Raw genomic sequence first — 25,074 nt, 5'->3', positions numbered from 1 at the left:
TGAACCCAGGTCTCTCACTTGCAAAGCGAGTGCTCTAACCACTGAGCTACAGGACACCACGAATAATCGTGTTGATGGTATCATTCAGTTAAGAGCTTCACTTGATTTGTAACGTAAATAGCTTTTTGTTTTAAAAAAAATCTAGTGTTAAATAGTCAATATGTATCGATATCTTTTCCAATCTTTCCAAATGTGAAAACCGCCCTTTGGTAATGTATTAATTTCTTATAATCCAAAAATGTCATAGTAAATCAGAGTTGGTAGAGCTCTCATTAAAAACCAGAAAGCAACTGCAGCAAACACAAGAAAATCCGAGCATTGTTATGAACATAGTAACTATTGGAATACTATACTATTCCGTTTATATTTTGGTATAAAATACTGTTACAATTTTTTAAAATGTTAAATTGTAGCCCGTAGAATGGGATTATCTCCATTATACCCATTCACCATTTGTGTGTTGCTGGCCTGCTTGCCACCTGCCAGCTTTCGCATTAAGTTCAAGGTTACTGCTGTAGTGGTCTCAGTCATGTAGTTACTGAGCCACATAGGTGTACTGTATTCCAAAATACTGCTGTTGACAGACCAGCCTGTCTGGCTAATCGGAGTTGGAGGGCAGATACTGGAAGCAGGGATTCTTTACACTTAGGTATTTTTCACTCTGCAAGTCAAAGCCCTAAACGAGGATGGGTCTGGCTGGATTAGCAGCGGAAAGCTTGCGAGCCAGTGCACACAATGACAAGCTCTGCAGTTCTGGCTATAATTTTTCTCAATATTCCTTACCTGGGCTGCCTCCCAGCCCCATTGCCTATATTTGGGATCGTGCGTGAACCTCCACATATACCAGTAGGTCTCTATCACTTCTGGCCGGAGGATGTAGTACTTCTCATTTTGTCTCAGCGCCACTGCTTCTGTCCCACCATCAAGTTTAAATGCCTCAGGACCCAGCTTCAGCACTGTGGAAAAGAAGATGAGGGAAAGAAATATTCAAAACAGTATTAAAGCAAATAGACACTCCCAAGCTTCAAGATTTTGACCTATTTGCCTCCAATTCTTAAACCTCTGTCAATGTGTAGCTGAAAATAGGCATGACGTCATTCCCATTATGGTGAAGAACTTCACAAAGGAAACACGGCTTTTGATTTTGTTTTGTTATATTGTACAGAAATGTTTTTTTTTGTATTGTGCTGTTTTCAAAACTGGTTTTGATGAATTTAATGCTCAAAGAATTGCTAGAATTTCATTCTATTCCATTCCACTCCCAGAGGCGATTAAACACCCGCTTTGTCAATAACACCAAGCGCTTGATGTGCTACTTTAGACGCAAAACTCTAGTCAACTGGGAACAAAAGATTCATTTCTGCCCTACTCACTATGGGAAAGGGAATTGAGATCACAGCTCCAGCAAGGACAATATTCCCAGCAACGTGGTACAAATCAACCAAGGAAAAGCTTAACAGAGGAGACATTGAACCCATTTGTTAGACTTTGACTTAAACCTTTGTACATGTCTACTTCAATAAGCATTACCCCATTTGACAAAGAAGAGATTCATCCTCAGTGCCCAGAGCAAAATTTGGACCAGGTCTTAAAGTTGATAGGGCATTGTGCTAATTAATGTTAAATTCAGATAATCAAAATCCTCAAGTGTTCAGTTAATGGGCAGAAACGTGCAATCAGCATAAAATACTAATTAACATGCAAATGAATTCCCTCTCTGAAATTCTATATTGTCCTATTATGTGATCATAAACATCTTTCAGGTAACTACCTCTTACCTGTTCTATCATATGACTGATGACAGGTGTGGGCAATTTCAGCACCGAGCTGCAGATAGTGACCAGCTTTATCATCTGGGGACCCGTCTGCTCCTAAAGCAAACATCCCCCCAGCAAAACATGTTAGATGCCCCATCTTTCTCTCCAGGTGACCGTTCTTCCACTCACCAATGAAAGTCAAACCACTGTTTGACTTTCTGATCAGATGCTTTTCAATAGCCTGTTGGATATGTAACATATGGATTAGAAAAATATCTGACATCATTCAATTTCTTTTAACCATCGCAGTCAGCCACTGAAGAAATGACCAAAGGACAGATGTCCAAACAAAACTCTACAAATTGATACTTAAATTCAAAAATTCTTGACAAATAACCAAACTTAAAACTGGTAAACTGAGTTGAGTATCAGGAGCAGAATAAATGTATAATAGAAGTGAATTAATATAATTATTTCCTGCTATCTTACAGAGCTTCTGAATTTGAATTCGAAATGTTTAATTGTGTCAGTGCAGTAAAATAGTGTTTACATTACCTGAATGGCATCGTCATACATCTTCCTTGCCTCGGTATCAGTCTTATCTGACACCAACCAGGCTTTCAGTAAATATTCGTAAAAGCTGTCTCCCAGTCCACCAACGGAGGTATGATCTACACAGACATGGAAAAAAATACACTTTAAAACATTATGCAGTGTGTTCATCTACAAATAATATGTTTTGTTGCTGTATTTTCAATGCACCTCAGAGGGTCCTGTGTAGTTTAGTGACTGTGTATCTGTCAACAAGGCGACAAAAGGCCAGAGAGGCAGCAATTGAGCCATGCGTTAAGAGCAAATTTGAGTAACAGAGGCTTCTAATGATTATCCCGTGATTGTTGCTGCACAGCACGCATGTAGACAAGATTGGACTCCAATGCTCTTCATAATTGAATAGACAATCACCATTTACTATCTGAACCTGTCCATGGGCAAATGAAAGACAACTGCCCTACTCCTGAGATGGTACCCCCTGTAACCAAGACCTCAGCCCTCACCTTCTATTGTTGCTTGGATTAGGAACTAAATGGAGCAAGATTGAAATTCTGTTTCTCTTGGTGGTAAGAATCTGTGCTTTACCATTAAATTCAAATCATGCCATTCCAAGAATAGGAGCTTTGAATAAGGTATAATGGGTGGAATGCAGGGTCCAAACCCAGCCAGATGTAACACTAATTTAATCACGGTGTAATCCAAAGTACAGCACCAGAAAGCAGTCTTGAACTTCAAATTTGAACAGTTTTTTTAAAATCCATTTTGGACAGGTTAACCTGTGATTTCAAGGAGCAATAATCTTGCACACTGATCCAGCTCACCAAAGACCTTTCCCTATTGACAGGGAAATCAACAAACAAGAGTGAAAAATGATTCATTGGGATCATGATGGATCTTCCACTAATCATGTTCAGCTTTACCATGCGGGGTGAATTGACACATCTGTTTTCCTCACAGGAAATTTTTTTAAAGAGAAGCTACACCAGAAACACGCCCATAGAATTAAAGTATTCTAAGACAACCCGGTTACATTATGTTTCCAATATAATCTTTTGTAATTCCTGAAATATTTCCTTTAATTCTTCAGTATAAATGTAATCATAAATAGTGTGCAGTGGCATCAAGCTTCCAAACAGAGATCCAGTTAAAAAAAATCAGAGTGAAAAACATAAAATTCTTCCTCCAAATATTAAAAAATGTAACATATCCAGGTGGTATTTGAAAGGACCAAGTTAATCTTGTTGTTCAGATGTTTAGCTTTGATGCCAGCTTTTCAAAGGTTTATTCATTTATACTCATTTTTATTTATTATTATTAAACTGTAGGTGATTCCTAATTTCCAGAAATTTACAAATGAATTCACTGTTTCTCTAGTAAAATAATTTGATAGTATATATTTATACATACTGTATGTGTGCAGACATTCTCTAACAAACAGCAATTTTACAGAGCAAAATGTTTTACAGCAATACTTTTCTTTTTAAAACAACACTTCCAGCATTCTGGGGAGGACAATGAAATTGTAGCTGAGTGGGTTTGCTAAATCTATGCAGAGGGGGTACTGGGAATGCAGAGAACAACACGGAATGCTCTATGTAACTGGCTCCTATCTAGCAAATCAGATAGTCTTTATACACTTACATAATTCAGGTCCAGCTAAGGAATATGCTGCACAGAACAAAATGATAAAATAAAAAAAATCAAAACTACAAGTATATTCAAAGGAAGAGACAAAAGGTGTGGTATGATACATTGCATTAAGACACTATTAGAAACGATTTGTTCACCTATTAAGGCTCTGGTAAGCCATGAACGTAGAACTGAAGAATTTTTAAAGATACAAATAAAACTAAATCGTACAAAAATTTGCTTGTGATTTCGTTTTTCCTCTTTAGTTGTACACTACATCTTCCCTCGGCTAAGGAAGGATAACCTTGGTTGCTAGCACCTCTACAGATGTTGCCCACAATGTAGCCCACAATGTCCCAGAAATTGATAAGAAAGTACATATGTGAAGAAATTGTCACTCTCTCTTGCGCACTTTTCCCAACCCCAATATAAATGGACAGAATACATGCAATAAGGCATTCCATTTAACATTCATTCTTCTTCTTCCAACCCCAGGAACCGACTAGGTGCTGAGCCTTTACACAATTTAATCAGTGGCATTTTATTATCAAGTAACATGCAGCTAGATTTAAGCAAGGCCTGTCGCATAAATAAGGCAATTGAATAAATGACCGGCAGTCCTGGTAAACCTTAGGTCTAAAAGAAGTCTTCGATTGTCTTGGGCACCAAAGTACATCAGATACCCTTTATCCTTAAATTTAGTGCGAAGGTTTGTGTCCAGAAGAAGCAACTACAATAGAAGCTTCAGGTAATGTATTAATTTTCCAAGATATATATTTTCATATTTGTGAGAGGGTGAACAAATGTATTCAGTTTCAAAGCTAAGTGGCAATTATATTGCACATTTTCTGCCAAAGCGCTGCGAGTGTGATACTGATTTTTTTTAAAACAAAAACTGCACCATAAATCAGGCATGAGCCAGTATTAATTGGACCCTAGAGGGGGTTATTCCAGGAGCAGTTCAATTTCCAGTTGGCTACTGGACAGCTCAAAAACTTTAAAGTGATTACTTTTTTAATTTTTAAAAGACTGACACTCTGCTTGCTCCATGGTTGCAAATATGCAGAACTCTGAAACTGGGTGCAAGTATGTTTTTTGTAAAAACATATAGGGCCAGTTCAACCAACTCAATGTCAACAGGAAGTATAAGTCAGTCTTCCTATTACAGTATTTTGCTCTACTGCAGAAAGCTTTCAGCAGTATAAACATCATTAAATACGTTCTACTGAATTCTACAAAATAACTAACCAGTCAATTAAACCAAGAGAAAGGAATGTTGCAGCAAAATTCTACGCTCAGTTCAACTGTAGATGAAAGTCTCATCTGGTATTGTTCATATCAAATAGAAATCTTGCACACATAAGCTGTTGACTGAGGAGGAGGCTTGCACACCAACTACAACACACTGTTTAAGGCCAGAAAGCACAATAAAGTAGGTACAGATGGAGACAATAACAACAACAAATTACATTTTGTATAGTGCCTTTCACATCAGGAATAGGTCCCAAAGTGCTGGGCAGTCAGGGATCCGCCCCCAAGCTGGTGGTTGGGATCAGGAGGGGTGGAGGGCGGTGAGGGTAGGGATAGGAGGGTCACCGAAGGCACAATCAAAGAAGAGGGTCTTGAGACTGGTCCTGAAGGAGGCAAGGGAGGGGACGAGGCGGAGGGACTGTGGGATAGAGTTCCAGAGGGTGGAGGCAGAGATGCTGAAGGCTCGCCTGCCAATAGTGGGGTGGGCAAGGCGGGGGACGTGAAGCAAGCCAGAGCCCACTGAACGGAGGGAGCGGACAGGTTGGTAGGGGGTTAGGAGATTACAGAATAGGAAAGAGCAAAGCCGTGGAGGGCTTTGAAGCCGAGGACCTATATACGCTTGAACTATATACGCTGAACTATATACGCTGAGTGATGGGGAGCAAATGGAGCCGAGCAAGGATGGGGGTGATAGGGTCCAGGAGCCTGATCCAGGAAAGGAAACGGACTGCAGAGTTCTGGATGATTTGCTGTTTGTGGAGGGAGGAGTTGGGGAGACTCACAAGCAAGGAGACAATGCTACCTTTTAAATACCTCAAATGTTTACTGCAATACCTGAATGACAAATCGCTCCTGTACACTTAATGTATACAATGTCTATATAAGATTTACTTGGTGACTGCCAAATGTTTATGCATAAGGTAATCAGTGACTGGAGCAAGCTGCCAGAAAAGGTAGAAGCCAGGTTACCAGATTCATTTAAAAAGCAGCAGATGCAGTGATAGATGGAGAACAGTAGTGTGCTGGGGGGATGAAAAAGGATGGGTTGAATGGCCTTCTTGATCCAGACCAATCTTGTGAAAGGCATCCACAAATTCCCAACTCATACTCCCAAAAGGGTCTAACACCATTTTGGCATTCAATCGTGTATGATGGTCTGTTTGGCTGGTGTTGTGATTGCCAAGAAGGGCAAGATACCATTTTCTTTCACTCAAAAAGGAAACAATTTCTGCACTGCAATCTCTTCAGCTAATTGTCACAAATTGTCAATGAAATGTCACAATACTGTTTCAGATAAATTAAAAGCAATGCCAATCATGACTTCAAATGGGAAAAGAGTGTAACAATCAAAAAAGTGTTTGGTAAGTTTACACTAAGTTTTGTCATTCATATATTTCAATAGCCTTAAATTGTAAACTATGCAATCGCTTGGGCTATTCAGATGTTCCAGTTTACTGGTGCCCTGGTCTACAAACCTAGTGTTATTATTATGTTTTCTCTGCTTCACAATCACACATTTTATATCTCAAGATTAATCCAAATCTTGAAAAGTATTCCACTATCAAAATCATAATGCACAAAAATTCTGTTAGAAAGAAGGAATTGGGGCAGTAAATGAAGTTGAAAATGTAGCAATTAGTAGGAGTATTGAAGCTAAGCTTAACAAAGAACCAAAAAAAATTACAGCTTTGTTCCAGACCTAGATGCTAAGCATCTTCAAATAATTGTTGACTTTCAGCTGAAAATGATACCTTTCATTGATAATAGCTAGAATCTGTTTAATGATTTGTGTTCTCTAAAATGATTTGGAAAATTTTCTTTTCCCAACTGCAGTATAAATTTGATACTGATATGAATATTTAAGATTTTACTACTGTCTAAGAAGCCAGAATGCATCTTCCTTTTGAATGTTATATCTTTGAAACCTCAAACCACCTTCTAGTGACAATTCTGTGGTAATCTATTTGCTGCAATAAAAATGCAACACTTTGGCCTTATTTTAAGAATGAATACTTGCATTTATAAAGCAGCTTTCATGTAATATTGGAAGACAGAAAAGGGGGAAAAACACAAGTAAGAAAAGCATTAAGATGACCTGATGGTAATCCTGTATTCAAAAGGAAATTGGATAACACTTGAGGAACAAGCAATGGAAAGTATGAGGAACTAGTAGAATAGGATTACAGCATATAACCATTGTAGATATATAATACTTGTATATGATATAGCGCCTTATCTTGTCTTTAACACGTCTCAAAGCGCTTCACATTCATATTGCATATATATCTGCCACTCTTCACTTTGTGGCTTTACAAAGCCACATACAAATGCAGCACTAATTCTAGCTCTTTGAGCACAATATTAATTTTCTTTCTTTAAGCTCCTTCAGCTTCTAGATTTTATATGTAGGTCGCAATATGAATATTGAGATTTTGTTACTCGATGGAGAACAGCAAGTGCAAGGAGGTAACACTAAATTTGTACAAGGTAGGTTACAGTTGAGTGCTCCACATCCAGTTTTTGGCACCTCATTACATAGTTGTATAGAGTTACACAATTACAACTAGTTATATAGAACTTTGGACAGACCTCATTTAGATTACTGTGGTCAGATTTTAGAATACAATCTTTATAATAGTTAGCTATATGCTGTCACCCTATTCTCCTACTATTTCCTCATACCCTCGAATACTTGTTCCTCAAGTGTTATCCAGTTTCCTTTGTAAAGCTGTTATGGCCTTAGCTTCAAAAGCGCCCAAGGATATAATAGTCTTGAAGGGTGTCCAGCTTGATTAATACATACATTGAAGGGGCTAAGGTGTGATGAGAGGCTGATTAGAAAGGGGTTGTATACTTTATTTTAAACAAAACCCACTGATTCTCAACTGTAGAGATAAATTATTGAGTAGTAGAGATACTAAGGGATATGGCAAATGGCCGAGGCATTAGAAATTAAAAAAAACTGACAAGATCTAATAAACTGGTGGAGCATGCTTGATGGGCTGAAACCCTCGTTGTGTTCTTGTTTTGCTACATTCCTATTGTATATGAAAAAATCACAGCCATGGAAAGAGTGGAGAATCATACCATGTGTGAAAAGTTAGTTTTATGGATGATCTTGAAAAGTTGGAACTTTTTCGCTCTAGCAGAGAACAATAAAGGGAAATCCACTGGAGATTAATAAAATTATGCATAGTTTTGATAGAGTAAATAAAGAGACTATTTCCCATGATAAATGAAACTAATAAATAGGCATAAATTGAAAATGATGAGAAACAAGGGAGAGGTTATAAAAGACATTCTTTCACAGAGGGTTGTTCGAATGTGAAATGTCTTACTACAAATGCTGTTGAAAAAATGTATATAACAATAAAAAGGAAACTGAATTACACTTGAGGAAAAATACTACAAGTCATTGAGAAAAAGCAAGAGAATGGGATTAGAGCAAATAAACTTAATTCTGTGCCTTTGATGATCAATTTCAATTTTGTCAAACAGTTTACAATCAAATCAGTTGAGGTAGATTCTGAACTTAATTCCCTGTATATAAATTTAAACCTTAGATGGGCATCTTGAAACTGATATGTGATATTTTTGCCACATTGCTTAATACGTCTGTATATTGAAAATAGATTTTAGATTTACTGAACATTCCCTTCTCCACATGACCACTAGGTTGAGCTGTTTCAGAGATGTACTTAGTCTGCCTTATAAACCAGAATATTAATCTTTTTAGGTTCCTTCAACTTCTGTCTGAATCATACTGATCATACTGACAAAAGCACGATTCAGACCAAATCCAAATCTCCCTGTATTATTCTGTAAATGTAAAACAGGATTTGTTTTGTGCTGAGGGGCTGCTTAGACAAAGGTGGAAATCAGAAAATAAACATCTGGATTTTAAGGAAACAGCATCATGCAATTTACATCAGACACTAAAACTATATATATTTTTAAATACATTCAAGAGCCACACAGTCTACTAAAAATAGAAAAGCACTAAAAATGCAATACAAAATTAAATTTTATAGCGCCTTTTACGTTCCAGGGCACTGGACAGTCAGGGATTTGGACCTGAGCAAATTGATTAAGTGGATTATACTGTGACAGCTGTCATCCTGATTAATGTGACAAATAGACAAAATGGTACTCACGTTGGCCCCACCGCCCAGTCCTTGGATTAAGGTAGTTGGGGTACAAGCCATTAGGTCTATCCATCTTCTGCAACAGCTTCCGAATATGCAACACCTGCAATTAGTTTCAATCATGAGTTTCATTCATTATTTCTCCTCAATTATCTGTGTTGAATTAATCCTTACTTTACTATTCTATTTTCACAAATAATCTCTTAATTCTTCCCTTTCCCCCTCCCCCAGACATATTCTTCAGATGAAAGGACAAAGCGATCCAAGTGTGCTACTCAACAATCAATCCCAATCCTGTCCTCATCCAATGTCCACAAAAACATAAATTCTATTAGGAAATTGCCATCTAGATGACAATGAGTAGCAAGAATCTTGTCCTATTTGTCCTTTTCCTAACTCACGGGCACAAAGGCAAACTGCAACTCCTCAAGTGATTACCACGGTGGCACGAGCTATCTCAGCATAAAGATCAGAATTTGCAACCTTCTGGTTTGTACTGCCCGTTGCTGTATCTCTACCTATTAATGCATCAGGGAAAACTTTTCAATGAGATTTTCAAAGGTAAGAAAATGCCAGCATCAGAGCAATGTTTTTCAAGGAGAAGCAATTTCTAAAAATTACAATTAGTCTGTTTATATTGAGTTCCACTTCACTTGCAAAAATAAACATGATAATTCAAATCACAGTTCAGGTCTGAATTTTATGCACTTTTCATTTGTAAAAAATATGGTAATACATTCTTGAACATCTACAGAAAAAAATCTCATGGTAAAACAGTCCCTCAGAAGTCTAGCATTTTGTGTGTTGCAGTAAGTTTTCTGTGACACAGGATGAAATATAATCTTAAAAAAGGGAGTGGTAATGGTCAGTATTCTTACATTTCAAAAAGGATAGTGTATTGTTTTATATAACATGCGATTGCACACACTTACTTTGTTGTAGTAGACGGAGTCCCCGGTCAAGTAGCTTAGATGCACAAATTCCAAATGCAGAGTTCCAAATTCAGACAAAATGCTACTCCCAGCAGATGCCCAGCCCCAATTCCGTCCAACACCACTGAAGGTGCAAGAACGCAGCAAAAGACAAAAAAAAAGCACAAACAGAAGAGCAAAGCAAGTTAGCAGGTTAGTATAACATCCAAAACTGCAAGCACACAGTTTGTAGTGTTTCCTCAAGGGCAATATGATTCTTTTTTGGGGGGGAGCAACCTCCCAAAATAAACACCTGGCATCATATTTACCAATACCTTCAGTTGCTATTAAATCTACACACTGTAATTTCTATCTTGTCTGCTTTGAATTTTCTTTGCTGGCTAGTTAGCAAATGAAGGTTACTTCGGATCTGGTAATAGTAGCCCATAAACCAAATCAAATTTTAAACAAAAGCCACACTGGGAGCTCTGAAAATCCCAATATGTCGAATAGATTATTACATTTCCATTTTTAATATTCACCTTTTCAGGGGGTTGGGAAAAAGGGCCAACATTCAATCTCCTTGGTACATCAGTTTAAAAATCGCAGCCTGTTGCATTGATCTTTTCAAAGAGTTAACGAGATCAATTAAATTCTTCACATCCACCTTCTGACCAAATCATTTTGAACAACCCTCAAGATTTTAATCATCAAGATTGAGGTTGCTGACTGTCTCTCACCTCAGGACATCCTCCCGCCATGAAAGGCATTTTACAAATGTAATTTGTTGTTGTTGCTCCGTTCTCCTGCAACACCTAAATGCCTGCGGCATAGGTGCAGGTAACCAACTTTTGGAGGGCCGTTTAGATTGATAATAAAAAGCTATCCCTGTTCAATAGTAGCTTATAGTGTGTAACAGAGAGCAGATTACTTCCACTGGTAGAATGCCAGCTAATACAGTGTTTTACAATCTGTTCATTCCAGCCAGTGAGTGAAATACTGCACTATTGCTCCTCCTTCAATGCATCTTTGCCAGAGATATGATTAAAGTGAAATGTCAATCAACACATCTAATACTTAGAATTCCCATTCCCAGTTCATTTGCTCATTTAATCTACCCAATAAAGCCACCTTTGTAGTGAATGTTTTCCACATGCTGATGGCAGTAATCGATTGTTGTGGAGAGAGACAGGCTGTCCACACCATCCAATTTTCTTTAAAATAGTAACCAACTACTGTACTCTCAGCAAAATTGGATTTATTGTCACTAACGGACGCCCTGTTGCTTTTAGGTTGATGGAGGTGGGACGGAAAAAAAGGAGCTGTGTGTCTTCCATTTACCAACTCAAAAGCACTGACACTTTCAACCATTTTGAATAAATAAAATCCGCTGACTGTTAGTGGGTTTTAATTATTCAAATGGATTAGACACAGAAAAGAAGGCAATAACTCAAGACACAAAAGGGATTCAAAGCAAGGAGAAATCAAGGTTTAGGAACAGGAGAAGGAAGGGAAACAAAAGAAGCACAAGTCTAATATCAGTCAATTCTCAAAGAGTCTTATTTCCTCTCCCCTCCCGCCCCCTCATTATATCCAACATTGTTTTTTTTAACATGTTGCCTCTTACTACTGTTCTACCTGGAAAATACTGCATCATTTCAAACCTGATATTTATACCCTAACATTACCAACCACTAATCAGTTTTCAATTCTGTGCAGCAGTGATATAGTTGAAAATATATTTTGTGTCCTACTATTATTCATTACTGCACCTACAGCTTGGCAGAAGCTGACAAATTATCTTACAGGTTGCTCAGATTTATGTTGGGTTTCAGTCTGCCTACTGTTGGAGCAGAAAGCAACAAAGTGGTAGCACTGACACTTAATTATCATTCTTGGCACAGCATCATTTTTAAAAATGTGATATTTCTGCAAGTAACATCACCGCGCACCATACAATAATGTTGCTATCCTTTGCATGCTAGGAAACTTAGTGCAGCCCATACCTCCTGATTTCAACTTAATCCTGCGATTTAAATGGGTCAATTTTACATGTCACTCTTCACTACTCAAGTATATCCAGTATAACGTGTTGTACAATATACATTACCATGATCTTCTCCCCACTTCAATGAGTTATTGATTTGTAAAAAGTACAGTGCTAGGTTATCCCACTTGGGTCAAGGAAACATTTTTTATGAGCAATAACCCATGAGTCAAGTTATATAGAAAAATAACACTCCCAACAGGAGCAGCAGAAACATTTAACGAGAGCCACTCAGTCACTCAGTCAGCATCATGCAATGCAGTTTAGTGCCACACCTGTTCCTAAACATGAAGGCATAGATTTACTTTTTCTTCCTCCATAAACGAGAAATTTGGAGAAACTCCAAATGAAGAGAGCCAAACTCGGAAAGAATGCTCGCTTTCTGCGAGGCCCATGCAGATTGCAATCTATCCCACTGGGGAAACAAAAACATCAATTCAAACAGTTTTAAACGTTCCTTTCTCTGCCCAATTTCTTGTGGGATCAGAGATGTGGTTGACTTAGCTCATACTCACTTTCCCAACAACGAACATCTAAAAAGAAAAGGTAATATTTATCTCATCTCACTAAACTATAATCAAACCCAAGCTGAATAGCTATGCTTAAAATAGCATAGCAAGAGAATAAAACACAACCCCAATTGCAAATTGCTTCCTCCAGCTACCGATACCTGCACTACTGTGATGAAGGGGAACATAAGAATGTATAAGGCCATTGCAGTCCCAGTACATAATTGCAATTGGGCACAACATTACCATGCACATTGGGCACAACTCTAATCCTAATGTCCAGCTATAGGGTCTGATAATTGAGTAGGCAGCAGCTGCTCACTTTCCAAAAGATTCAAACCAACACAAGGAAAAATGAAACAGATATCATATTGAAGATCCCAGAATCCCAGCAAATCAAAAGCTGTTGGAACACCTCTTTGATAACTTGTCAGCAATTTGCTTTTAAAGCAAAGCAGACATATCTGATGACCTGGTCCAGAAAAAGATTCTCTCAAGCACCTCATCAAGTCAGAATTGTAGCCACAGACATTTCTAAATTCTTTGATAAGATGACTTTGGTAACACTTTCCTCGCCGGCCTTCCAGCACCTCCCTCCACAAGCTGCAGATCATTCAGAACTCTGCAGCTCGTGTACTGTCCCGCACCAGGCTTCGGGACCACATCACTCCCACCCTCGCTCGCCTCCACTGGTGAGGATCGAATTCAAGATCCTCATCCTCACCTACAAGGCCATTCACGGCCTTGCTCCCTCCTACCTCTCCAACCTACTATCCCCCTACTTAGCTGCCCGTATCCTCCATTCCTCTGGCTCTGGTCTGCTCCACGTCCCCCGCCCCAACCGCCCTACCATCGGTGGCCGGGCCTTCAGCCTCTCAGCCCCGAGGCTCTGGAACTCTATCCCCCAGTGCCTTCGCCGCCTCCTCCCTTTCCTCCTTCAAGCTCGGTCTCAAGACCTTTCTCTTTGACCGAGCCTTCAGCTCCCCTCTCGACTCTCTACCCCCTCCTCGCTCCCTCCCTTCCCTCCCCTCACCCTGACCATTTCCCCCCTGCTCGGGTCCTGACCCAACTGTACAGCGCCTTGGGACGTCCTCCCGACGTGAAAGGCGCTCTATAAATGGAATCTTGTTGTTGTTGTTAACTTTTAACTATAACTTTATAACAATATAGGGCAGAGTGAAGCATATAAAAATTAGACAGGAAGCAAATATTGTAAAAAAAGGAATTTCACCTTCAGCATTGAGTTAAGTAACTAGTGAAAACAACTGAATGTGATAATATTTTGTTACTGAGAGTTCATCTTTACTACGCCAAGAATTAGGGTGTCATCCTTACAATAACCTTAATTGCAATCAATATGTAATGTTAAGTAATCAGATTAGGTCAATTATTATAGTATGCAGGTTTAAAGTTCAGTTGAAAGAACCAATGTCTCCTAGTCATATGTCTACCCTTTTAAGTCCACTAAAGAGTCAGGCTGAATGGTGCAACCTGGCTCAGATATTAGATCACCAAGCCACTCACAGAGAATATCTCTTCCATTCCCGCTTTGCCAGGTGAGGCACAATGGAGTCAACTCGCCTCCAAAAGGGGCCCTGATTCTCTCCATGCTTAAGAACATCCAAACAAAAGTTCCACATATGTATGCCACATACACAAGAGAATAATTACAATTAGCCATCAAACAACTACCAAATGCAACTTTGAGGTCTCACTCATTATATCGTTCAGTATAGTGAGCAACAGCACGTGCAAGTTCATTGGTACAATCCTCCAGAAAGTCCAATACATGGAACAATATTGCAAAGCTTCAGCAATAGTTGCTTAGCACTCTGCATATCACTCTGCATACATGCAAAATTAGACATCAAATCCTACACAATTGGCAGCAACTCAGAGCATTCTTTTTTTCTAAAAAAAAGCAGTAGCGTCTGCTAGAAGAAAAGGGGTGGGAGTAGAAGGCAGTTATATTCCACCATGGTCAGGATTTACAGCATGCATCGTCAGCTCAAGTTTTGCATCTAATACGTGGGCAACATACTGTAATTACAAAGTGGAGGGGGAGACAAACACCCTAAAACAGATAGCCAGATTTTATTATTAAAAGATTTGACAAAGAGTGCACCAAATTGCTAAAGATACAGTGGAGCCTTTTACTGCAATCCTTAAAAATGCTCCACAATCAATTCCCAGGAATTTTACTATTTACATGCTATGCTTCAGCTATGCAAGAGCCAAGGCTTCAGGCCCTCCCCATAGTGTGCGTTGTGGTATTGCTGGAAAAATACCAGATAAAACTACATTGCTTGCCATTGTCTGGAAAGCTTCTCAGTGCTTATCCAAAAAGGATCACCCTACCCATTAGGGCTGCATCTTGCGGAATTAGCAGGAGCTGAGTGGGAGGAATTCCTGCACCCAGTTACTGATCTGACCCTCTAAGTATTCCTGATGAACAAAGCTAGCTAGTCTGTCATCATCAGTGTGTTGTAGTATTGCAGACCTATCCGATTCAGGAAGCAGACGACCAAGACCGCTACCAAGGGTTTACTGAATTCCGACATTCTATTACCATGCGTAAGTATGCACATCATCTTGGAGCCAACTCAACAACAACAAATCACATTTGTATAGGTCTTTCATGCCTGGAGGATGTCCCAAGACAATGGACAATCAAGGATTTTCACCCGAGCTGGGGGATGGGATCAGGAGGATGGAGAGCAGTAAGGGTGACCAAAGGTGGGGTCAAAGAGAAAGGTCTTGAGACAAGCCTTGATCGAAGCAAGGGAGGGGTTGAGTCAAAGGGACTGTGGTATAGAGTTCCAAAGGGTGGGACAGAAAGGCTGAAGGCCCTACTGCCAATAATAGGGCGGGCTAAGCAGAAGGAGTGGACAGATCGGTCCGGAGTTAGCAGGTCACAGAGGTAGGGAGAAGCAAGGCCTTGCAGGGTTTTGAAAGCGAATATGAGGATTTTTAACTCAATCCACTTTACACTAAGTGTTTCAGAGTCAGCACTGTTTAGCAGACATTTGAATATAATGTCCACCCACTTCCACACAAGTTGAATTATAATCAGGAGGACTCCACATTGATAAAATCTAGTTTTAATAAGACTGCTACACTTGAATTAACCTTTTTAAAACAATTTAACATCTTGAAAATACCGTTTTGATGTATCAAATTAGTTATTTTTGATTTCATTCATCTGAAAAGGTAATAGTCTCGTACATATTCTAAGTACAATTAGAGCAATGTACAGAACATGAGATTATTCATAATTCAGCACATTCTTGTAATAAACTAGAATACAGTGGAACCTTGATCATCTACCATAATGGGACGGAAACATACTATAAAATAATGGATGTTAAATAAGTGTGAATACTTGGAACATATCTAGGATCTACTGGAAAAAACATGAATGTAATGGCTAAAAATATGAAGATAATAACCTTTATAGTCTCCAGAAGTTCCAGTGTAAATAATTCATGTATATTTCAAGGTATTGGTAGTAAATACCTTACTATTCTTGGAATATTTTGAAAGATGTTCCTATTCGGAATCCTACTTTTTCTCTCCCATTTCCATCAATGCAATATGTAAATATTGATACATCAGCTCACCTCTTCAGATTTACCATTGCCCAAGGAATGCCTGTGGGAGTATTGAACGAGGGCAGTAGCTTCTCAGCGAGCTGTGCGGCTTTCTGCTTAAAGACCTGCAAAAGAATAAGAATACTCCTTAACAAAAGAACTATTTCTCATCCTTTGTGGATGATGTTACAATCTTGTCCACGCAGATGAATTTAAGTAATCAATCACTCCATTGTGTGTGGGAGAGTTAGTGAAAGAGAAATGCAATGAAAACAGGCCTCTCACTTCCAAAATCAGGAATTACCCCAATTAAAATCAAGCTTGCATCCTACACGATAATCTTTTATAATTTACATCTTGCTTGGATAGGAACTGAATTCAAGTTTTGAGAAATAGACATTGCCTAGAGTGCTTTACAATCCTGAATTGTATTGTAAAACTTCAAGGCAATCAATCTGCAAGACGGAAACCGGAGTACTTTTTCATCAATATCTGAAGTTCAAGCTAGGTTACTACATATAACACAATCTAGCACGGTTATTCTACATATAAATTATGCATCTTTAGATGCACGATGGCTTTGTATTATTTCTGCCCCCTCAGAGATGCCTTGCCAGACATTCTGCTTTCAATTCTGTGTCACAAGACCAGATTTGGTACTGTGCCACAAAATTAGTAGAGAAGCAATTCTGGGTATTATCCTGTTGTTCGATACTTGGAAACACACAATATATAGAAGCTATGGCAACACAAAAAATAACAGTATACTGAAAATTAGAATGGGTTGATCCATATTAAGTTGAATATAACGGCCTACGGCTAGTTATCCATTCTGAAACAAAGATTACACATTTATGAATGACAGGTTGTGTGTATCCAATATTTGTGCTTCATGTTTCCCCTCTTTGCAGCAAAGTTATTCTGGCAATTTTAGAGATATGTGGAAACGAAAGCTGTGAAGACATGTTTAGGATCAAAGATCAAAGCTTTTAAGATTATGATCAAAATGTTTAGTAAAAATGTTATTGGGCAGGCCAATTTGATAGACGTGTACTTAATCCAAGTCTTCTACTGAAGATTCAATGTTCTTACTCACAATGATTTCCCAATCCCTTTAAGATCCTTCAACTGATCTTTGCAGTGGGCAGGACTTGGATCATTCCATCAAAAAGGGATGCTCTTCCAGCACGCTGGAAAGCAATTAGAGTCTGTCTGTGCGGGATGTATTCTGTTCCTCCCCAATAAGTCCTCGGGAGACATTTCCTGCAGCATTCAGGATACGCCATTGGCAGCAACTTGATGACCTAGAAGTTGGCCATTTTTTCTCATACTTTGGAAACCAGCTGGCCTGTGAGAAGTGAAATTGACCGACTTGTGAGCCATCAGTTTGCTGAAGTCCTTTCCGTTGCCTGTATAGGAAGTGATGTCGCTGGTAAACTAATGTCACAGAAGTCAGCCATTTCTTAACTTGAGTGAAGCCATGAATCAAAGTAGAGTGTGGGTTCACATGCGACCACCAGGAAGGTGGAAGGCGAATTAGATGGACCTTAGTCTTTTTTTGACTAGCATTTCTTATGTCCTTAGGTCATAAGAAATCAAACATTAAAAGGGGTATATTTTGATGTGATTTTATTGTAACAGAAATTCATCACTCTAGTAGAACATGTCTTTGCTTATTGGTCATATTCCAAGCATTGCAGAATACAAGTACGTAATTAATGTTTTTGGCCCGTTTTAAAATAGCTTCTAAAAATGTCAATAAAAAAAGTTTTGCTTTAAATACATTTTTATCAACAACAAGATATAAATTTATTTTCTCAACTACATTGGAAATCCTTACTAGAAAAGAAATCCTTACTAGAAATCAAGCTCAACTCCATTAACAAAGCAGGACTCATTTGTCTAACCTCGGAGCACACCATTCATTGTTCCTCATTTCCTTTTATTAGCAGCGGCAATTGATGCTAAAAGCTTAGGTTATATAAAAGGCATCATTTCAGTTCTATCTTCAAAATGAAGCAAAATTGTCAGCCGCCTCTTGTTTTTAATAATACGTGAGCTATTTTTTAAAAAAAGAAATACTCAAAGTAAGGTCACTGTGGGTTCAAGTCGCTGTGCAGTTTTCCAGCTGGAGGCAGACATTCTTATTGATTTATGAGGACCTTCTACTGCATCTTAGAATGGAAATAAAGCACTCCAACTTTCCTATAAGCATTTACAATGGCATGAGTGTTATTACATTATTATAGGGCAAGTAAATTGGTACATTGGACTCATTTTCCTCCTCGCCCACTATAAATCAAACTTCATTAACTCAGACTTTACAAGATCAACTTCCACCAAAATTAATAAAATTCTAGAAACCAAATGTTTCCACAACTTTTCATGTGAGAAATGTCTCATCAATTGAATGTATAAACATAGACAAAGCAATTATTTTGACACACACATGCCTCTAGCCTACAAAGCCATAGCATTTCATTTTTAAAATGTACAGAATTATTAAATGTTTTTAAAAGAGAACCATGGAACACAAGAATGGTACCTGAGGGATATAACTTCATAGCTGCTTGATCTGACTTTTAATGAATGAATTAAAAGTCATGTTCACAAGCTGCTATAAGTTAGTTATTTGATATAGAAAATGCAAGCCATTCTTGGAAGCAGTGTACGCGCTACATAAACATTGTTTTCTGGCTGTAGCAAATGCAACATAAGTCTATATACACTGTTTTATTGCTGCTTTCGTGGAGTCCTGTGGCTCAGTGGTTAGGGCACTGCCTTGCAAACAAAAGACTTGGGTTTGATTCCCGGCAGGGCGAAACGTTAGGCAAGTTTCCTTACTCCGCAACCCTCTGTCTACCTAGCAATAAGTAGGAACCGGGTTGTTAGTCGATTGGCGGATGACTTTTCCGGGAGTAATAATTCCTTCAAAAAAATAATAATGAATTGGTCACTTCAGCCCACGACTGTTTGTGGGACCTTGCTGTGTGCAATTGGCTGCTGCATTTCATTCACAAAAGGGAAGTCTTGCTGCAACTGTATAAGGCCTTGGTGAGACCGCACCTAGAGTATCGTGTGCAGTTTTGGTCTCCTTATTTAAAAAAGGACATACTTGCCCTAGAGGGGGTGCAGCATAGATTCACTCGGTTAGTTCCTGGGATGAGGGGACTGACCTATGAGGATAGGCTGAATAAACTAGGGCTATATTCGCTAGAGTACAGAAGAATTAGGGGAGATCTTATTGAAACATAAGATTCTTAAAGGGCTGGATAAAGTAGACACTGAGGGTCTGTTTCCCCTGGTAGGAGAATCTATAACCAGGGGTCTGTCTTAAAATTAAGGGTCAGCCTTTTAGAACAGAGTTGAGGAAACATTTCTTCGCTCAGAGGGCAGTGAATTTATGGAATTCACTACCCCAGAAGGCTCAGTCCTTGAACATCTTCAAGGCTGAGACTGATAGATTTTTTAAAAATAGAGGGATTAGGGGATATGGGGATAGAGCAGGTAATTAGAGTTAGGTCTGAAGATCAGCCATGATCTTATCAAATGGTGGGGCAGGCTCAAGGGGCCGAATGGCCTATTCCTGCTTCTAATTCTTATGTTCTTATGTTCTTATATACAGTCAATTCACTTTACAGTATATTCTGTAAAGCTCTTTGAGACATCTCGAAGACATGATATAGCACAATATCAAATGCAACAACAACAACAACAAACCTAGTGCAGAGTTCTGGATGATCTACAGCCTGTGGAGGGAGGAGTTGGAAGGCTGACAAGCAGTGAGTTTGCATAGTCGAGCCTCGATGATGTAATGAAGGCATGTATGAGGGTTTCGGCAGCCTGCAGTGTGAGACAGTGTTAGAGCCGGGCGACTTTGCAGAGGTGGGGGAAGACAGAGTGGGTCATGGCTCAGATGTGGGGTAGAAAGGATAGTTGAAGTCAAACAAGGCCCCAAGGTTCCGGACTGGCTTAGCAAGGTGGGGTGTGCAACAAAAAAGTGGGAGCAGGAAATTAGTTCTGGATTGCAAGTTTGTCAGTTGTGTTGATAAAATAGAGACAAAGAGGATAGATGCAAGAAAGAGGTTAGAATAATCAGACAAGCATTTTCTTGCAATCAATCCAAGAGTACAGGGGAATGGTACATGGCTCCATAGAAAATTGTTGGGAAAAGTCAGTGAGTTTCACAAAAGAGGACAGGACGGTTTACGTATTTAGGAAACGGCCTGATCCTCCTTTGTCCAAACTTCCCTATTATTTTCCATGGATTTATTGCAACTTCTTCACAGTAATCACTTTGACATAAGTCGCTAAAACTATTTAAATTCTTATACACGAAGGGTCTATTTCTATATTCCATCATTTATTTACCCAGCTCCACTGACTCCCCACCCCTGAGGATGGAGTTCAAAATTCTCATCCTCACCAACAAGGCCCTCCATGACCTTGCCCCTTCCTACCTCTCCAACCTGCTAACCCCTTATCAACCTATCCGCCTCCTCTGTTCAGTGGGCTCCGGCCTGCCTGCCCCATGTCCTCCACCCGGCCTGTCGCACCATCAGCGGTCAGCCTCTCTGCACCCACCCTCTGGTACTCCATCCTACCTTCCCTTCACCTCACTCGATCCCTTGCCTCCTTCAAGACACGCCTCAAGGCCCTCCTCTTTGACTGTATACCTTCGGCCACCCTCCTACCCTCTCTGCCCTCCACCTTCCCTGATCCCAATCCCCTCCCCGCCCACTCGGGTCCTAATCCCTGACTGTTCAGAGCCTTGGGACATCCTCCCGATGTGAAAGGCACTTTAAGAATGTTGGGATTACATTTTCAATTAACTATTACAATTACATATTTTTCTTAAGTTACTTTAACAATATAGCTCTCATTTTGTAAACATGTTTGCAACATTATCTTACTGTTTTCACCTCATCTATTTTTAAAACTACATCTCTGAATTTCAGCCTTTTTTTCCGAAGAAAAATGACAGCTTTACCACAGCCTCTCTCGAAAGACAAAAGATCGGATCCTGACCAAAATCAATCTAAAACTCAAAACAGACAGCAAACCAATGTATCATCATACAATTCAGTTACAATTCCTTTACTACAACTTTTTTTAAAAATACCTTGTTGATTACGAATACCTTCCAAATGTGCTTTCCTTTTCATAGTGATTTATCTTTTTATAGTTTTGTTCCATTTTTGCTCAGTGCTACTTCCTGGGTTTTCCTTAAAACATTTTAATGTTCATCTCTCTCCCTATGGGAGTTACTTTATAGGGATTACTTATCCTGATAGTCATGTAGTGGCAAAACAATGAAGATTGTGTGTTACTGCACAGAGGTTACTTATCCTGATGAACTTGTGTTAAGACAGAACAGTGTAGATAGAACTGCAGGATTAAAGGGGAAGGTAGTTCATTTAAAAAAGGAAAAATAAAAAATGTTTAACTGTACCTCTTCTCCCGAGAGATAGTAAGCAGCAAGCAGGCCTCCGATAAACCTAATATTCACTTCAAAGACCGAGACTTCTGCATTCTAGGAGAGGGAAACAAAGTGAATTGAGCAGATGCATTTAAGCACCTCTAAAAAATGGAAATACAGTATTATAGTTTTCTTAACCCATATTATGATGACTAATCACAATACTCTTCTTTACATGAAGGGTTTGCACAAGCTTGTTGTTCACCAGTTTCAGCACATTAATACAGTTTAATTTTGCCAAGCAGATTCCTAACTAGCTTTCACTATAAATCAAAATAACAGTAGAGTTGGAGAATGTTCATAAATGTTGAGGTAACCAGAGTTGAAACAAAACTTCAACTGGCAATATCTTATTAGAAAACGAGTCCACATGTTCCATGAGTACATTTGTTAAGCAGAAGATTTCTGTTTGGACACCAACTCAAAAATGAATAAATGACTAGCATTCCAGCTTATAAACAGATGTAAACAAGTCAGACACACACACAATTTCACTGGATCATTACATTTGATAAATCATTAAATTAACAAATTTATGAATTATTCTGATCAGTAAAGAGAAAGAGCATACCATATGTGTGACAAAATGCTCGTCACAATTCTGGAAATTCTCATTAACTACTCTCATAAAATTAGGGTCAAACGTAAAGCACAATATCATGTGGTTAAATGGGCAATTTGTAAAACCATCAATGTCTGCTGTATTATTTCTCTATTTTCTTCTAACAGAAAAGTATTTTAGAATCAAAGGAAGTTCAGGAAATGGCATAAATCAGTTTCTGGATATTTATATGAGCAGAGCTCCTCTTCTCTTTTCCCCTCTCACATATTGTCAGTGTAGAGTATTGCTCCCTGTTCATACTTCTGCACAAAGCTACTTCAATAAATCAACTTGAAAGGGGGATATAAATTCTAGTGGATGAAAAATTCTGAAATGTATCTTCCCAACATCTGTCCACTAGACACACTCAAAATTGATATCTCAGCAGCCCATTTGTTACTTTAACACCCAGTAACTATAAAACCTCTTTCAATGTGTCCTTCTGCAACCTTGCACTTCTCTATTTTCCAAATAACTGGTAACCAACATGGAAAACACTCAAATAGCATTAAATTCAAATAGTATTAAATAAGCCACCTCACTAGCAGCTCAGATAAAATATTTCCAGATAACAATTCTATGTTGAACAAAAATCAGTAGATGTAAAGATACAAACAGAACCATTATGACTTACCATACTGAAATCTAGATTCTTCTCAATCCATTCTTTCCCATCTCGAAACTCATCAAAAAGACCCATGATGTAGAGAGTATCTAATGCATCCACTATGGTAGCACCCATCTGAGAATTTCCTAAAAATACAAAAACATTCAATTCTTTACATGATGGCTGACTAAATACAATATATAGTACATAGATTTGACAGATGATCCACCTGAAACAATTAGCTAGTTGTGCATCTTCTCTAGTGTACAACCTAATGTGTTTCAAACACTAGTCTCCTCTCAAATTAATTGTTACACTGCGCAAGATCATTAGAAAGGCAGAATTGAGCATAAAGCTAATCCTTCAATGTGCCAATGAACAGCATGTCCATGCTTTCAATTGTGTTTACTGTGCACATCATGAAACATACATTTCCTTCTATAGCCAAGTACATATTGCTGAAATAATTGATCCAATATCCACATATGAATAATATACTAATAGAGTATAAGCATAGTACTGTACTTAACAGCTAGGTAATTTATTTTCATCGTAATAATACAGGGAATTCCAGTTTGGCTAAACTAAGATTCACTTTTTCTGTGGCATAATTGTAATAAACAGCAACATCCTAACACCTGATCACAACTCACAGTGCTTGATTAATACGCTGTTCACGTAAATGATAGCTTGCAAATACAGTCCACTAGCCTGATGCTCTTGTCTTTCTCTCTCCCCCACATAATCTGCAACCAGCAATTTAAATAAATCATCAATTCTCAATCATTTTTTAGAGTCAATTAGTTCAAAGTAGATCTGCTTTGCACCTGATTCTCACTTTAAAAAATGTAAAAATGCTGTCTAAAAAGTTACATCAATTAAAAATTACTATACAGTTACTTAAATAGCAGAAATCTCAATACTTTATACTAAAATAATGAGTCAACTGAATGACAGTTGAAGCTACACTACTGCACAATATGAAGAAAATATTTCTGATTCACTATCTTAATTAAAACATGTAGTTTAATTATCTCTGTACAGTTATCAAAGTTGCTATTAATAAGTTACAAACCCTCAGGGTGCAAAACCTGAGAGATTTTAACATACAACAAAATAAAACAAATTGTAGCACAATTTACATATGACACCCAAATTAGCCAAATCAAAAAAAGGTAACTCATGCAGGATTCAGACTACAGGGTTGTTACCAAAGTATACATGTTAAAGTTGTTTTGATGGATTCAGATCACAAATTTTGTAGTCAGGTAGGGAATATGTATTCATAAGCAATTTTATTAATGCTTTTCAACTCAAAACTTCTCCCTCATCTTGGGTCGGTTACATGTCAACCTGAGTCAGCAGCACGATTGTTTCTGGGTCAAGCGGTTGTAAATTGAAGCCATAAGTTGGTTTTGAGCTCAGTCTAAGGTGACACTCCTTTGCAGTAATGTATTGTTCGAGGCTTCATCCTTCGGACAAAAGGCTAAACCAAGATTCCATTGGATTGGTCTTTAGCTGAACAGTAAAGATCTCTCAATTGATGAAGTTTATCCAGGTGTTATGTCTAACAATTCTCCAGATAAAACATTCATTTTTTGAGACACCACTGTACTTGCTGACAAGAGTCATTGCGTGTAACACATATCACGATTAAGCGCTTGGAGAGGTCATGACATTACATAGGTGCTATTAACATCCATCATTCTTCTAGTTCATGGATATGAAACATCCCTCTGGTACCGTATTCAAAAGGTCATTCATCATGTATTTGTGTCAACAACTCATTGGCTGTCAGGGGTATCGAAGCCAAGCCAAATTTATTCTTTGCCCAACAGTGACACATGGGACTTTCCATCATGGGTCAGTGGACAGTTAGTAGAAATGTGAATCTTATTTAATATTTCTCCTCCCTCATCTGGGCATCCTGAGGCCAACTAAGCACTCATACCACTGCTCTAGCGAAGGTCAGCTAACCCAGAACAGGCAGGCTATT

The 25,074-nt window shown here is 38.6% G+C and overlaps 1 protein-coding gene across 1 annotated transcript in view; it reads right to left on the bottom strand.

Moving 5' to 3' along the window:
• The window catches only part of man1a2 (mannosidase, alpha, class 1A, member 2), a 71,175-nt gene that overhangs the window by 9,870 nt on the left and 36,231 nt on the right, over nt 1–25,074 (bottom strand). Inside the window, exons 4-11 of the mRNA XM_007895860.2 lie at nt 23,106–23,224; nt 21,844–21,924; nt 16,422–16,516; nt 10,267–10,390; nt 9,344–9,437; nt 2,313–2,428; nt 1,779–1,998; nt 784–956 (exon numbers count right to left, since the gene is read on the bottom strand). Of these exons, the coding sequence (XP_007894051.2) occupies nt 784–956; nt 1,779–1,998; nt 2,313–2,428; nt 9,344–9,437; nt 10,267–10,390; nt 16,422–16,516; nt 21,844–21,924; nt 23,106–23,224 (1,022 nt within the window). The remainder of the gene's footprint in view (nt 1–783; nt 957–1,778; nt 1,999–2,312; nt 2,429–9,343; nt 9,438–10,266; nt 10,391–16,421; nt 16,517–21,843; nt 21,925–23,105; nt 23,225–25,074) is intronic.

The sequence above is a fragment of the Callorhinchus milii genome, unplaced genomic scaffold, assembly GCF_018977255.1.
Source record: "Callorhinchus milii isolate IMCB2004 unplaced genomic scaffold, IMCB_Cmil_1.0 Scaffold4, whole genome shotgun sequence".
Lineage (NCBI taxonomy): Eukaryota > Metazoa > Chordata > Chondrichthyes > Chimaeriformes > Callorhinchidae > Callorhinchus > Callorhinchus milii.
This window is presented reverse-complemented; position numbering and strand designations above follow the sequence as displayed.